The sequence below is a fragment of the Typopeltis vanoorti genome, chromosome 24 (genome assembly GCF_054136105.1).
Source record: "Typopeltis vanoorti isolate ZY-2024b chromosome 24, IOZ_Tvanoo_1.0, whole genome shotgun sequence".
Taxonomy (NCBI): Eukaryota; Metazoa; Arthropoda; class Arachnida; order Uropygi; family Thelyphonidae; genus Typopeltis; species Typopeltis vanoorti.
Window position 1 is genome coordinate 61077459 of NC_143572.1, and position 15168 is coordinate 61092626.

The 15168-nt window shown below is 35.1% G+C and overlaps 1 protein-coding gene across 3 annotated transcripts in view; it reads left to right on the forward strand.

The window, feature by feature from the left end:
* bel (ATP-dependent RNA helicase bel) overlaps window positions 1–15168 on the forward strand; it is a 312654-nt gene that overhangs the window by 252826 nt on the left and 44660 nt on the right. For all 3 annotated transcript variants that reach the window (XM_090413999.1, XM_090414000.1, XM_090414001.1), the window contains one exon: window positions 14500–14681. In XM_090413999.1, the coding sequence (XP_090270125.1) occupies window positions 14500–14681 (182 nt within the window). The remainder of the gene's footprint in view (window positions 1–14499; window positions 14682–15168) is intronic.

Genomic DNA, 15168 nt, shown 5'->3' on the forward strand with positions numbered 1-15168 from the left:
GCATTTGATTCAATAGATCACAAGAAATTAATACATATCCTACAGAATAATGGGTTAAAAGGAAAAGATCTACTTATAATTACAAATATATACTGGAATCAAATAGCCTCAATAAGATATGAAACTGCATATTTTGACAACTTTGAAATCAAAAAAGGAGTAAGACAAGGATGTGTTCTATCACCCTTACTGTATAATATATATAGTGAGCAATTCTCGTAGACAGGCTTATACGTTGGTTATGCATTATTAAATCAACAATTGAACAACGTAGATACGAATATAAATTAAATTACACTTTAATAAATATTTCCGATATTTCGGCAATGTCACGTTGCCATCTTCAAAAGGAACTTACAAAAAAAAAAGGCATGTGCACGTAGCCACTACAACACAGTAACTGAGAATGAAGAGATGAAGCTATTGTTTTCCTAAAAGTCCTGATGGTGCCCTCTAGTGGGCTAAGTAGGTGTTCTTGGCCGTTGGGCAGAAGTTTTGCTGATGTAAGCCTTCCAAATTTGGGGCAGTCGCATACAACCAAATTTGTTGAGGTTTGGAGAGTTTCTTAGGGCTGAGGCTGATTCCATAAATAGTCTTTCGAATTTGTATTTGCTACGGTGTATTACTGTAGCTTTCTTCCACCATATTCTGTGGCATGTATCCAGAGCATGGTCTGCAAGACCAGAATGGCTGTACTTGTGAAAACGGATGTAATCCTTGTGTTCAGAAATTCTGATATTCGCTGTCCTACCTGTTTGGCCAAAGTAAGACAGTTTACAGCTGCAAGGGACCTGGTATACACCAGGTAGGTCTAGGGGAAGTGGTTGGTCTTTAGTGGAGCGGATAAGGGATGCCAATTTTCTGTATGGCCTGTAACAGGAGGTCAGGTCATGTTTTTTTAAGATTTTGGTAATTTTTTCCGAGGTGCCTCGGATGCAGGGAATGGTGATGGATTTAGAGTAATCCTTGTTGTGGAGGGGGGGGGGGGACTGTGGTTTGTAGGTTTTAATATTTTTTGGATTCTTTTGGGGGGGGTCTATTGGTTGAGGATGTGATTTAGTTCAGTGTTTAGGGCCATGCCGTTAGAACAGATTAGTTTAGCCCTGTTGTATCGTGTTTTCACCACTCCATATTGTTGTGTGTGGGGGGGGGGGGGAATTGTTGGTGAATGTATCTTCCTGTATGGGTGATCCATCCATAGATTGTCTGTGCCATGCTCCCAAATCAGGAAAACGTCGTCTATATACCGGAGCCAAAGTTTAGGTTTCAGCATAGCAGAAGAAATGGCTTTTTCTTCGAAATCTTTGAGAAAAATATTTGTTAGTACTGGAGACAGTGGACTACCCATGGCCAATCTGCTATTTTGTTTGTAAATCTTGTCTTCAAATCTGAAGTAGCCTGAGTTAATACAATGTGAAAGTAAAGAGAACATCTTTTTTGAAATTTTGTTTCTAAGAAGAGTAAGAACATCTTGGGTGGGAACATTAGTGAAGAGCGATAACTATATTGTAATTATTAGTCAAAAAAGACTATAGTAGATGCATTTTGTAATATGTCCTCCTTATACAAATTTTTAATTAAAACATGAAATAGTAACATTTTATCATTTGTATTTGTCAGACTTGTGAAAATGAATGTGAACTTGGTGCTCTTCCAAACACTTCATGGCCACTCAACCAGTCCATGCATAACATGAAATATTACATATGTGAGCACAGAAATCACTAGGCTCCTTGATTTGACATGGGAAATATACAGAGACAGAGAGCAGAAACCTCAGCATGCAAACACAATGGAAGTAGATCTGCAGATTTCTAGCAGAAATCTGCAGCCCTTTTCTGTTTAATTTTCCACTAAAAACACAGTACTAAATAAATAGTCATCTCAGTGAGGGTCATCCCTCACTGAGATGAACGGTGTATCTGAAGTGACTGATCTTCAGGTGGTCCTCTATACAGCAGAACCACCTGTCAAGGACTGATGTGGCACATCACTGAGGAACAGAATGATTATACTACTGCATCTGATGATGTCCAATGAATAGATAGATGGATGGATGAATTATCAATATGGAACAAACAAGTAGTTCTTAGAAACTGTATACAAAGTAAATAGACAATTAGTTAACTTAAAACAGCATGTTGTTGGTTTGAAGGATCAAGTCAATGTTGATAATTATATAAGACAGTCTTGCAGCTTTTGGAATTTCAATCTGATTTAAAATTGAATGGCATAACAGTATCTGATCATTTTTGAAGGAGATGTTCATATTTGAAATTTCTTTTGTGAAGCAGGTGATCATTTTTCTGGAATGTTACTTGCCTACTTTAATTTCCTGATACAATTTCAAGAAGTGATTTTTGAGGTTTGTTACTTTGTGTATTATTAGTGGTCATTAATCCTTTCTTCCATAGACAGTCTTTCCAGAATATATCATATTATACTCAAAAGGAATCTGGTAAAACACTAGCTAGAGATAGAAGTAAAAGTCTTTTGTACTTTACAAAAGATTAAAAACTATATGAGAATATAGCAATAAAAAGTTTTATTGCTATATTGTCATGCAAGTATGAGACTTCATCGAGGAGCCTTATTCAGTTGACTAACTTTGTTTTGTAAAGTTATGATTTACTTCTGATTATGATAATCTATGCCATAACTTCAGTGAAAGGAAACTGCAGAATTCAGTTATAGATGAATTATCAGGAGGTAATTGGTTTTAAATAATGAAGAAGCAACTGCCAACTGAAGTCAGTTATCATCATCACTTGAATATCTAGTTAGGTTGGACTCAATATTATGCATAAATTTCAGATATAGTGGTTTTTTTGGGGGGAAGCATTTGGCCACCTGTATCAATCTATTTGAAGGGCTGTCCAGGGATATTTACTACCATCTTGTTGGTAGGAGAGGTTTCAAATATAGATTTTCATCTTCAGTATAATGAATCAGATTTTCTTCAATATAAGCACTAGAGGCCTTTTATGGAATGCAGAGATCTGACGGGGCTATATGACCTAATGGCCACCTCTCCTACTCAGCATACAACACATTAGTAAGCCCTCACCTGGATACTGAATGAATAAGGATAAGCTGACAATATTGAATTTCACTGACCAAATTGTATTCTTATTGGCTTAAACCATAACAATATGATAAAATTTTATGCTGAATGCAGCATTGGTTAAACAAGGCCTTTGCTGTTTTTCTGGAAACCAGGGTGAACAGTGAAGTCAGCTACTGGAACAAACACCAGATCATTATCATTAGAATTAAAGATGGCACCATGAACACAAGAGATGTCAATGGAAAAGAAGTGGAACTAACAGAAGAATTAGATGTACCAGGTTGACATAATTGGTGTTATTGAAAGATAAAAATGTTAGAAGCCAGTTGGCATGAAGAAAAAGGGAAAACTGATCCTAGATGGAAATCTAAACAGCAGAGTAGGAAATGGACACCTGACATGTAGAAATGTTTTGTAAAAATTCAAAAAGAGGAAAGCTATAATAATGGTAAGTACCTGCTTGATTTCTTTTCCGAAAATGGACTAGGCATTACTAATACTATGTTCCAACATGCGTACACATATTGATATGGAGAGAAGACACAAGAAATGAAAGTGTTGTTGATAGTTTATATCACACTGCTTTGGGACATGAGTATTGATCACTGTCTAGTTTTGAGCACAATAAAATTGAAAAGAAGTTTCAAAAAGAATAAGGAAGAAAAGAAAAGAAAGCATGTCAAATGAAAGAATGATAGAATACAGAGAAAAATGTGAGGAAGCAAAGCCATGTGTAAGTTGCTAAACAAAAGCTATGAGAAGACTTTAGTAAGAATATAGAAGATAAATTTCACAAAGATGGCAAAATGTTCTGTAGGCTATGGAAAATCCTTAAAAATACAGGAATAAATACTGTAAAGAGAATCAGATGAAAAAGGCAATGTGAAACCTGAAAATGAAAATATTGGTATCTAGGGTAGTTACTTTAAAAGGTTGCTAAATGACATAAGTGATAGAACAGTGGATGAAAAAAGTAAAGAGGAATGCAATCAGAAGTACATATCAGTACTTGATGTAGAAAAAGCCATCAAATAAATAAAATTTGGAAGGCCTCTGGAATAGATGATATTCAACCAGATAATGTTAAGATATGGAGGTATAAAAAAAAGTTTCCCAATGCCCACACTGCATAATCCAGAATCCATTTTAATAGATTGAATTCTGAATGATTTCATTAGTGCTTTGACAGTGCTTATGTGTGGAAAAACAATGTGAGCTTTATATAAAAATTTCCTTATATAAAAGGGTCAAGAATCATGGGAATATAGTAGGAATTTCCAGATATGCAAAAAGCTTTTTTTAATTCTCGCCTATGAAAGGTCTTTTTTTTTTTTCTGGGTTTAGAAAAATTAGGAGATTGAATCTATAGTGTATTAGTACTGTGAGTGGGTTAAGGTTTTATATAATATATTAATTTTATTTTTTTTTTTAATTTATTTTTATGTAATCTGGAAATCTGGCTCTAGAGAATAAACATGGAGTTTTTTCAAGCATTTCTGGCCATAACTAAAAAGCAGGGCAGTGGTCTCACATTAGATGAAATTTATCTCTTACTCAAATACATTTGCATACACCATGGACAATTTTTAATATGATATTGCCATTGATGCCATCTGTTAACACCCCTAATCTTTCTGAGGATTCTCATATCTGAGGTCTCTAGTCTTTGTTTAAATGTTTTATTTCTAACCCAGCTCTCAGATCCGTAAGTTAAAATTGGTTTGAACACTGACTTATATATAGCTAATTTAGTGTTTTTACTAATTTCTCTCTTATTCCATATAAATTTATTCAGTTGACTTTTCCACCATACCAGTTTTGTTGATTTTGTTATCTATTTCCATATTTAATTTACCATCTTCACTAAAAATCGTGCTTTAGCTGAAATTTTTTACTTTCTATAGGTTCTCCATTCACAATACAGTTGATGTGTTCAATGCTTCTGCCTATTTTCATTGTCTGTGTCTTTTTATTGCTGACCTTCACACCAAATCTATTACAACAGTTATTCAATTTAGTCAGGAAACCTTGCAGAATTGTAGCGGATTTATTTAGAAGTATAACATCGTCTGCAAAAAGCAAAGAGCTGACATTAACATCTCCAATTTTGATATCATGTTTAATACCACTTTTCTTCATAATGTGATTCATATAGATAATGAATAACAGAGGGGATAATGTACATCCATGTCTCACACCACATTCAATATTAAACCATCTTCCTGTACTTCTTTCAATTCTAACTGCTGACTTACAACTCAAATAAAGACTAAGTATTGCTTGATGTAATGTCCCATTAACACTATATAACTGTAGCATTCAGAATAGCTTTTCTCTTGGCACCTTGTCATTTGCCTTTTCCAGATCTACAAAATTTAAATACAGATCTTTGTTATATTCCCATGATTTATCAACTATTTGTCGTAAAGTGAAGATCTGATCCTGACAGCCTCTATTTGGCCTGAATCCAGGTTATTCTTCACCAAGCTTTTCTTCCATAATCCTTCTCAACCATTTTTCTCTACAAGTATACTTGCATATATCTAACCAAGAACACTCAGTAATGAAATGGCTCTGTAATTCCCACATTCAGTTTTATTTCCCTTTTTATATATGGGTACTATGAGAACTCTGTTCCAATCATCTGGAATTTGCCCCTCTGTCCAGGCCTTCTGAACTATGCAGTGCAGCCACTGTGCAAATTTTATAGCTCCATACTCGAGCATTTCTGGTCGAATATCATCTACTCCTACTGCCTTTACATATTTCAGGCTTTGGATGGCTTTTTCTACTTCAAGTATGGATGTCTATTCTGATTGCAAGCCTGGTCAGTGTTTTTTTTACCACTGTGCTGTCACTCGATTGTTTCATTTAGTAATTTTTCAAAGTAATTATTCCATACTTCAAGGATATCTTTTTCTCCAGTTTTCTTGTCACCTTTATCAACTCTAATTCCTTTTGCAGCACTCTTTCCTCCATTTCTGAGCTTCTTCAACAACCTCCAGAATATTTTGCCACCTTCTTGATATTTATTTTCTATATTCTTGCCAAAGTCCTCCCATGACTTTTGGTTAGCTAGTTTTACACAGTGTTTAGCATTCTTGCATTTGTCTCTATATTCTCTAAGAGCACAAGCTGACTTATTTGCCATGAACTTTTGATATGCTTTCTTCTGTTCCTTCACTGCCTCTTTAACTTTCTGTGTCCACCAGGGAGTTCTGATTTTTTTATCCTTGCAGACAACTTCACCACATGCCTCTCTGGCAGAATCAGTAAATGTTTTCTTCAGAGTTTGACACTGAATCTCCAAGCTTTGATTCCTGTTCTCAAATGCTTTCATTTTTTCTTCAATAATCTTTGTGTATTTTAGTCTACAGTTCACATCTGAGAGTTGCTCAACTTTTATTTGCTTTAAGCTTGCATGTTATTCTATTTAATATGAAATTCAATTTTATCCTGCTGAAGACTAAATAGTGATCACTTCCAATTTCAAATCCTCTGTAAGCTCTGGTGTCCTGCACCAGGCAGAAAACATCACTATCAACAATAAGATAGTCAATGAGACTTTTCTTATTTCTTGCCTCTTCTCTCCATGTGAATTTGTGCACATTTTTATGTTGGAACATGGTGTTAGTAATAACCAGTCCATGTCCTGAGCAGAAATGCAACAGGTATTTGCAATTATTATCAGCTTTGCTCTTTTCTCCAAATTTTCCCATAATATTTTTGTATGTCTGACAATCGTTTCCTACTCTGCTATTTAGATCACCAACAAGGACCAACTTTTCCTTTTTCATTGTGTCAGTTGCTTTCTCTAAAGCCTCAGAAAATTCCTCCACTTCTAGCTTAGTAGCACCTTCTATGGGACCATAGGCACAAATAAGTCTCATTGTCCAGTTCCCCATTCTGATATTTTCAACATGACTCTACTTGAGACTGCCAGCCATTCAAGAAGATTAGCCTCGTATTTAGTATTGCATGCTATGACTACTCCTTCTTTTCCTTGATTGTCGTTGCTTGAATATAGCATTTTGTATTTATTACTCAGAAAGATCTCGTCAGTTTTTGTCTTTTTTGTTTCAGTCACCCCTATTATGCCGATCTGATACTTATCTAATTCCTCAGCTAGCTCCATTTCTTTGCAATTCAGGTTTCTTATGTTGATAGTACCGATCTTTAACTCTGGTGATGTTGAGTTGGGGTGTGCTTTCAGATTTGTTTCAGTAGCTGACTTTTCACTGTTTGCCCTGGTTCCCTGGCGAAAACAATGGGGGGGCCTTGTTTAACCAGGCAACGCCCCACCCTGCATGAAATTATATTATTATTATTATTAAATTATATTCAGCAAAAATTATATTCTTGGTTTAATTCTTTATCCAAGTGTAAGCAAACAAAGTTTGCACGTGAAGTAACATCATGACTAGGCAACTCATATAGAGTCTGACTTCACATCACTTGCCTTAGTATCCCATAATGCAAAGTACATATCCTTATGGACAGGTATAATGCTATGCATTATGGGAAGGGTCACTACCTAGACCAGTTTAGACCTTTATTGAGGTCTCAATTTGCATTATGGGATACTAAGACAAGTGAAATCATTAGCCTCTATGTATAAGTTGCCCAGTCTTGTAAACTTTGTTTGCTTACACTTGAATAAAGGATTAAACCTGGAATATAATTTTTTGGTATCTTTAATTTAAAGTAAAACATTTCAGCTATTTAGGCACAATGTTTACTGGAGATTGCAAATTAAATGTGGAAATAGACAACATAATTTTGCAGGGCTGGTATATAGTTAGAAGGCAACTGGGTAAATTTATATGGAATAATAAATTAAGACACCACAGAAAAATTAGGAGATTGAACAGCTAACATTACTGGAAGAAACTTGATGTTAGCATTCAGGAATATGTGAACAGAGATAATCTCGGGTTGTATAGTCACATAAACAAAATGGGAGAGGTAAGGTGTTGTGTCCTGAATAAACTAAGAAATGTTTTAACACAAATTATTCAGGACACAACTTTAATTATACATAGGTAGAGAATGTGGCATGTTGGCAATAGATTAGAAAGATAACTTTATGTATATAAATCAAAATTAAGAGCGAGAAATTGTACAAAATTGCATAAAAATGGTTGTAAGACCTAACCTGTAATGCATGTGGGTCAGATATAGAAATGAATTAAAGCTGTTAAATCTATTTAAGAACCCCATTTCATGTATTATAAAGTAGCAAAGCCTGTGAGCCAGAGTTCAAGGGTCACCTTTAACCGTCCTGTGTTACGCATACCAAAAGGGGGGGAAGGTAGTTATAGGAAAGAGAAACTAAAGCGTCTTCCAAGAAGAACACAACATGTGCATGTGTGATGTTATAAAGGGAGCTGGACGCCATGAAGTAAACCCACGTGACCGCGTTGGCGGGTATCGCGATAGCCGAGAAACACCGAGAAGAGAACGAAAACAAAAAAGGGCAAGCAAACCCCACTCGAGGCTTTTTTTGGGTTCCTGTTTCCTGACCTCTCTCGGACGTAGGGTCCAGTCCGCTCTGACGGAGAAGTTCCTGGCTGGCCGTGGAAGGCATTGGTTCATCTGTTGCAGTGTTTGAGAATGGCCTAGCTACCTCCTGAGACTAGGATAGCTGTGCGATGTCGTGCGACGGAGGAACCAAGCAGAGCCGTCCGTTCTGGCTATGCCCCCGAGCCATATCCCCTTTCCCGCCGAGGTTCTAACCGTATAGTTGATGGAAGGTGATCAGGGGAAAAGCAAAGTGAAGAAGCCTTGATGACCAGACAAGTCAAGAAGAAAGACATAGCATCAATACAGAGATGGTAAAGTAGACTTTTGTATTGTGATTTCCAGTTAAGAAAGAGTGTGTTACCCTAAGAAAGTTTGTGAAGTGGACTAAATTTATGGAACTTTAAGAACTATCTGCAACTTGGCCCAGGCTCATTTTTTCGAGAATTATCTGCCTAACAAGGCCATGTTTATTCTGCAGGAATTAATAGTAAATGTGTAGAATGATATAACCAATGACCACGTGAATGTACAAGGTGTATTAGATGTTAATAAGATAATGTTAAGATATTTATATGCTTTGTATATTAGTATTGAATCAAGGATCCTATTTGAGAATAATTCAGATTAATTAGTAATAATGCTTACTTGTATGATTTTCTCTATTTTATTAAACATGTTTCTTAGTACCTGTCTGACCTGTTGTTAATATGTGAATTCAAACAGCCGCTCATAAAAATATTGATGAACTTAGCGGGAAGAACCCACGTGTATGATTGAACAAAGCAAGCCATGACTGCATGCAAAAAATTAGTACTGAACATAAAATTTATTATAGTTTAATAATTACGTATCATTCTGAGAGAGCCATCCTGGGTAAGAGTCCCATCTATCCTCGGTATTGGCTGGCACAGTTATAATATAAATTTTGTCAATGCTTATTGGGTGGACGCTTTTAGAATGATGTGTAAATGGTCACGTCCCACACAAGGACAAAGCCCTAAAACACTAAGTAACCTACATGTGGTTAAACTATAGAGAGGCCAATAGGACTGCTTATTAAAAAGGGGGAGATTTAAAGAAAGAACGGAATTAGTGTAGTGTGTCTTAAAATTAGAAGATTATATACGGGAATAAGAGATAATTTTAGCAAGGAAGAAATAAGAATAAACAGCACATAAGAACCAAAATAAGCTAAGTAGCAGCGTAACAAAGGTTAGCAAAATAAATGTTTGTTGCTATGGTGGGAGGTTATTTTGGATTTTGGCTAAAGCAATTCAGGATATGAAGCCAGGATGGCAGGAAAAAGATTCAGAGGAAGACCAAGATCTAGATGGATTAATACAGTAAAAAGTGCCATAGAAGGCTTGATATATAAGACATAATAGTATTAGGCTCTTGACAGATAAATAACACATTAATATAGAAGAAAATTTTCTACAGTAGATTAATAATGGTGTAACAGTGTAGCACTATCAAATCCTGTTTACTCCCTATGGGTGCATATTGGAAATTTGATGATGATGAAATGTATGATATTTTCGTTTCAGTTGGCCTGTGAGCTTATCAAACAAGTGAGCTAATGACTTTGAGAGGTACAAAGACCATATCCAGTAATTCTGTATTCACCTTACCTAATTCAATCCCATAAGCTTGGTAAATTCTAATCCATTGAAAATATCAGAAATTATTATTGCAGTAATCTCTTAGTTATTCAAATGTATCGAGGAACTCAGTTTACTGGTTGGATAATTGAAGGATCAGTTAGATGGTGTAATACCAGAAGACAATTAGACACTAATCCATTTGAGTGTTGGTTTGGTTAATTGATGGTTAGATAATTGAGTGATCATTGTATGCGTATGAAATGATTCATCTAGCTTTGTCTCTAAATTGCTTGTTTGGTGCATATGGGCTGTGCATTGTTAATTTTGGTTTTGAATATTTGTTTCTGGTTTCAATGAATATTACTGTGCAACATATTTTGCATTATTATTTATTGGTTAATCTTGAAAGCTTTTTAATTAAACAACCATCTAGATAACGTCCAAACCCTTGATGATGAAACATCAAACAAAAATAAACAAAATTATCTTCATTATGCCAAAGATCTTAGATCTTATGGACTTCTTGAAAAGCATAAAGAAAATGACTTAAACCTGTAGTGGATTTTTATAGGGCACTCCTACTCACAAACTGATCAAAATCTGCTTAGTGCTTTCTATCTTCCCTAGTAGTTATCTCCAGTTTATCTGACCTTCAAAACAGCAGTCCTATCAAGATTTTTACCTATAAGTCAAGTGACTCCTGAAATTGCACTTTCCCAGAATAAAATTCAGCATGACAACACTTTTCCTTAAACATTGTCAATCACTTTATGTGTATTCAGAAGTATTCTACACTGCAATACAACATGAAATGGATAATATAGCAATAAAGATTATGACATAACATTGTTTGTCAAGAGGGAAAAATCTTTATAAAATTGTGAGTTGTTCTTCATAACAACTTATACATGGATGTCATTCCAAAGGAAACGGGATTTATGTTTGGCAGTTATTAATAAACTTAATCTTTATCAATTAAGTTTTGTAAAACTGATACATTATAGTATCATACCAGCCATGGCTATATGGTTAACTTGGTATATTTATGTTTATTCTTCTTTTCATTAATTTACTGTTTTATGGTAGACTTATTTGATGTGTTAGCAGTGGAAGATCAATATTTATTCTGACTTTATAAAGCAAAAGCTAGGATGATCATATCATCAACATCAAATTCCTGACATGTACCCACAAGGGGTGTACAGGATATGATAATGCTACATGAAAAACTTACAGGGTGTTCGGGATAAATTTGACAGTTTCGTAAGGAAAAAGAAAATCTTCTTTGTATCTATTAAATTTAATGAATTGACAAAAAAACATTACAGGCAGAGTTAATTACAATACTATCAACAAGATTTACTCAAAATAACCACCATTAGCATCGATCACAGCTTCAATTCTGCTTCGGAACCTCGAACAAGCTGATGCTACAGTCTCCCTGGGAAGGGCCGCAAAAACTGTTTTGATTTTATCCATTAACTGGGCTTTTGTATTACTGGAAGTGCGATTGGTGTCTTTTTCAACTGCGTCCCATACAAAATAATCCATGGGGTTAAGGTCTGGGGAGTTTGGAGGCCAAACATTTGGACTGGTGAAGTCGTAGAAATTTTCAGACAACCATTTTTGACTTTTCCCAGAGGTGTGGCAAGGGGCCGAATCCTGCTGCCATACATACGGCCTACCATTGGCTACCCTTGTTATCCAGGGCTTGACTACAGTTAGCAACTCCACGAACAAAGCCCGAATTCCAATGCCAGGGTTCTTCAACACCTGTTCCTGCAGATTTGCGAGGAATTCTGCTGTACGAACGCAATCAGATCGTCTGCTAGGGATCTTTCTTCTTGCTACATCCTTGTAGTCACCATTGCATGTCTCTAGTTCATGCCTGATTGTTTTTACTGAATCCTGCTGCCATACATACGGCCTACCATTGGCTACCCTTGTTATCCAGGGCTTGACTACAGTTAGCAACTCCACGAACAAAGCCCGAATTCCAATGCCAGGGTTCTTCAACACCTGTTCCTGCAGATTTGCGAGGAATTCTGCTGTACGAACGCAATCAGATCGTCTGCTAGGGATCTTTCTTCTTGCTACATCCTTGTAGTCACCATTGCATGTCTCTAGTTCATGCCTGATTGTTTTTACTGTATTCAGGGAGCATTGGGCAGCAGTCGTAATATCCTTATTTTGATGGCGGGCACGAATCATCATGATACAAGTTATTCTCTTCCATGATTCAGGTGGGTTCCAGCTATCCATCCTTTCTGACATCTTGTATATGAATGAAGAAGGGTCCAAACTTTTAAATGAAGAGAAGTGTGTGTTAATACATGTAACTTACGGAAAAATATAATTAATTATAAATATGTAAAATTTATCCCGAACACCCTGTATATCATTACTAACTTCCTATTTATAATTCTCCTCCAAATCAATCTGGTACCTGTCAAGACTCCAACATTGTCAGATCTTATATTTCTATCTTCTAAGGTACTTTTCACTGTATCAAACCAACTATATCTTGGTCTTCCTCTGGTTCTTTTTCCTGCCAACCTAGCAGAGAAGACTTTTTTGCGAATCTTTCCTCTCCGTTAAGAAGAGTAAGGCATGGATTATACATTTTTGAATAAAAATAATAATCAGACTAAATAATTCTTTGAGTAGTAATTAATAGTAAATGTTTCTTAAGCCACAGAATTCATGTCTGTTAATGCAGTTCATTAATTTGAAGTCTTTCATAAACTTTACAAACAGTTAATTTGTTATATTTGAACTAATTGCTGTTGCTAAATATAGTTTAATACCTTTAAACATTCTTTATTTTGTTCATGTTAGTACGTAGATAAATTAGTTAATATAACAAATTAACAAATATTTATATAACAGCATGTAACAAATTCATGCTGTTATTTAATACTTCTGGTTCAAATACTTGTATTCAGCTTATTTAAATAAGCTGAATGTATATATTTGAATCCTTTTCTTGTATTGCAGTTTTCTCGAATAATGCATAGTGAAAAAATTCTCAAATGATTTCTGAGAATTTTTCCACTCCATCGAAATAAAAAGGGAAAAAAAATTACGTTTTTTAATTGGATTTAAAAATGGTTAAATCTTAGTATATGACACTTTTGACCCGTAATTTTGAGCTTTATTAACCTGCATTCCATACTCATATTATTTAATCTGTTTTGGCTAATTCATCTGATTTATCCATTTTTAGCAGTGGAAAGAACAGTGGGGTGGGGGAAGTGACAATTTGTTGGTTTACTATATTAAACTTGTGAGTTTGTAAACAGGATATATGATCATATCCCGAGCAATAGCTGTTCTACAAGAAGGAATGACTCTCGTGATATATCTCTTCCTTACATTCAAGGTACCTCGAAACGTTTCGCTCTATCCTAAACAAATTCCCTGCAGCTTCAACTCATCCTGTTTTGGATAAGTTGCAGTTACAGGGAATTCTATCGATTCCATCACAAATCATATTTTTGGGCAACGATTCTAAATTGAACTAAAACACTACTTAGCCTTGCTTTTGCAGAACATGGAATTAATAACAATAGCCACAATTGCACATCACTATGAATTTATCAAACCTTTTAGTTGAGTGTAGTGTACATTTATCTCTACATTGTTGTCATCATATATAATAATTGTAAATAATAATATTATTTATTTAATATACTTGGAGAATCACTGACTTCAGCTGTAACAGTCAATGATTAAGTTTTCCTTGAATTGATGTAATACTTGAGCCTGAGATTAGTAACAGCATTTAGGCGATGAACCTGGTTGGCCTTATGGCAGTTTATTATTATGTGATGCCTCCAAGGACTCATTGTGGGAGGACACTCCACTCTGCTACACACATCTGACCGTCTTCCGTACTATTTAATTCTCCAACTATACATAACTACATTCAATGCCATCTACTACCCATCGCCACCACCCAACAGTATTTATTTGCCTGTGAATTGTGCACGTTCTGATGTTAACATTCATCTCGCTATATAAGAAATGTACAGAGGCTCGTTTTCTGGAGGATTATTTTTTTCGCCTAGCTTGTGTTTGTTTCAGCTCTGATAAGTATAATACAATTTAATACAGGCTAATTATTTTTATGAAACTTCATATTATTGTGTCTTAATATTACCTAATTCATTAATACATTATAGGATGTTGTCATGTCATTGAACATTCAAAGCACATATCACGAACAGCTTAACCAATTAAGTATTTTACTATATATATGTGTCTGTGCACACGAGTAAAATGAGTAAAATTATAACTTTACAGCTCGAGACTCACTTACGCTTACGTTTGTGGAAACCAAGAAAGGAGCTGATGCCCTTGAGCACTTCCTTACAACCGAGGGCTATCCAGTAACTAGTATTCATGGAGATCGTTCTCAGAGGGAAAGAGAGGAAGCTCTATGGAGTTTTCGTACAGGGCGTACCCCTATTTTAGTAGCTACTGCTGTGAGTATAAAAGTTGAAGTTTTTTCTATGAGAAACATAAAAATATATTTTAAAATATTAATTAGTCAGAATTCTTGTATTTTCCATAATAGTATGTATTTTTTAATTTTATAAGGAAAAGGTAAATGAGGACAAAGAATAAATCTTCTTGAGAACCAAATCCAGTTTCCTTTAATCATTGCCACATACTAAAGATTAAATTATTTAAAGAGTATCTTGTTGCTTAGTATTAGCCACCATTACTTAGTAATGACTTTTTGTCATGTGGAAACATCTTGGTTTTAATTGATTTATGATTTTATTTGGTTTTATATATGCCGTACTGATTATTCATTACATTCAGTAGATAATCCTTTTTGAATATGTGGCCACAAAAATAACATATCTGTATTAACAATCTTCCAGTCGTTATTTAGACAAACAACTCAGCCCATCAATTTATGCTTCCATAATATAGGCATGTGCAACAGCATTTTTCAATATAGGC